General features: G+C 40.0%; 1 protein-coding gene across 1 annotated transcript; it reads left to right on the top strand.

Annotated features, from left to right (window-relative positions):
* The first annotated feature begins 558 nt into the window (after window positions 1-558).
* LOC139193081 (uncharacterized mitochondrial protein AtMg00810-like) lies at window positions 559-1,759 on the top strand. The gene is made up of 3 exons (XM_070816041.1): window positions 559-682; window positions 797-1,172; window positions 1,264-1,759. The coding sequence occupies exons 1-3, from the start codon at window positions 559-561 to the stop codon at window positions 1,757-1,759; spliced, it is 996 nt and encodes a 331-aa protein (XP_070672142.1).
* The last annotated feature ends 315 nt before the right edge of the window (window positions 1,760-2,074 follow it).

The raw sequence follows: 2,074 nt of genomic DNA, 5'->3' as shown, positions 1-2,074 counted from the left end.
AAGAAGCAGGGAATAACACTCCAAGCTCACATACAGAGTCCTTATCTCAAGTCTTTGAGCCATTACCTCCACCACAATTTTCAACTCGGAGAAATCCCTCAAGAGATCGTCATCCTCCATCTAGGCTTGTTGATTATATTACCTATACTACAAGATATCCCTTGCAAATGTTGTCACTTACAAAAAATGTTCATCCTCTCATGCTATTTTTCTCAGTGCCCTAGATGGTACTCATGATCCACATAGCTTTCAAAAAGAAAATGAACATGATATTTCGAAAATTGCTATGAAAATGAACTTCAAGCGCTCCATGACAATGGAACATGGAGTGTTATTAAGCTTCCTCAAGGAAAAAAGGCAGTGGGCAGTCGTTGGGTATATAAAACAAAGTTTAACTCTGATGGAACTATTGAGAGACACAAAGCTCACTTGGTGGCTCGTGGTTTTACTCAGACATATGGAGTGGATCATAAAGAGACTTTTGCTCCAGTTGCCAAGATGAGCATAGTGAGACTATTGTTGTCTGTTGTAGTTAATCAATCTTGGCCTTTATATCAAATGGATATGAAGAATGCATTTTTGCATGGTGAACTAGAAGAGGAAGTGTACATGAAGTCGCCCCCAGGTCACCCTCAATTCTATGATCCTGACATAGTGTGCAAACTTCATAAATCTATCTATGGTTTAAAGCAATCTCCACGAGCATGGTATTCAAAACTTAGCTCAGTACTTGAAGAAGTTGGCTTTCACAGAAGCAATGCTGATTCCTCACTTTTTGTTTGAATTGGTTCAGTAGGCAAATTGGTTGTTGATGACCTCTTAGTGATAGGTGATAATATTGAGGAAATTATTTCTCTCAAGCTTGCCCTCCGAGTCCGGTTTGCTCTAAAAGATTTAGGAACTCTCAAGTATTTTCTTGGCATTGAAATGGCCACATCTCAAAAAGGACTCTTTCTAAATGAAAGGAAGTACATTCTTGACCTTCTAAAAGATGCTGATATGGTGGATTGTAAGCCTGCTCGAACTCCTCTTGACAGTAAACTCCAGCTCGACATGCAAAGTGAGGCTCTCACCAATCTCATTGACTATCAAAAGTTAGTTGGAAAGTTAATTTACCTCACAATTACACGTCCTGACATTTCCTATGCTGTGAGCATTGCCAGTCAATTCATGTATGCGCCCACCATCGCTCATTTATGCGTTGTTAAAAGAATACTTCGTTATCTTAAAAGCTCGTTTTGGTCGAGGTATATTGATGAAAAGGAATGGTAACACTACCATCATGGGGTACGCAGACGCTAATTGGGCTGGCAACTCTCTTGCTCATAAGTCAACCACTGGATTTTGCACATTTGTGGGTGGAAATTTGGTTACATGGAGAAGCAAAAAACAAAGCGTCATAGCTCGATCTAGTGCTGAGGCTGAGTATCGAGCAATGGCATCCACTACTTGTGAGCTCATTTGGCTAAAAAGGCTTCTCTCAGATTTAGGGTTTCCAAGCAATCAGCCTATGTCCTTGTTTTATGACAATCAAGCTGCTATGCACATTGCTTCCAATCCAGTTTTTCATGAGAGGACTAAACATATTGAGGTTGATTGTCATTACATTCGAGCACAAGTTCAATCGAAGGTTATTAACACTTATTACACACGCAGCCATGATCAGTTGGCTGATATTTTTACGAAATGCCTCCCTACTACTCAATTTCAGCATTTATTGTTCAAGCTTGGCTCAAAGAACCCCTTTGATCTAGCTTGAGGGGGAGTACTGGAAGAAGCAGGAAGCAGCTAAGGTTTGGAGGTCCAACTGCAGCAAATCAATCAAGTCATATCTTTTGTTCAATATGGAACTCTTGGCTAAGGTTAGGGTTTTATTGTTTCTAGCTTGCTTTATCCTAGAATTAAGCGATTGTGTCTCCTTGATTATTGTAAATAGTTGGTAGCCCTTTTTAGGAGTGATATAAGGACTGATTGGGTGTTGCTTTCCAGCTGCTCCCTGTTGCTTTCCATCTGCTCCCTTTCCTTTTTCGTCCCTTTCTTATATTTATGCTTCAACCTTGTAAATGACACACAT

Source organism: Malus domestica, chromosome 16 (assembly GCF_042453785.1).
Source record: "Malus domestica chromosome 16, GDT2T_hap1".
Classification (NCBI taxonomy): Eukaryota; Viridiplantae; Streptophyta; class Magnoliopsida; order Rosales; family Rosaceae; genus Malus; species Malus domestica.
The sequence above is the reverse complement of the archived record's forward strand: the minus strand, read 5'-3'. Positions and strand labels throughout refer to the sequence as shown.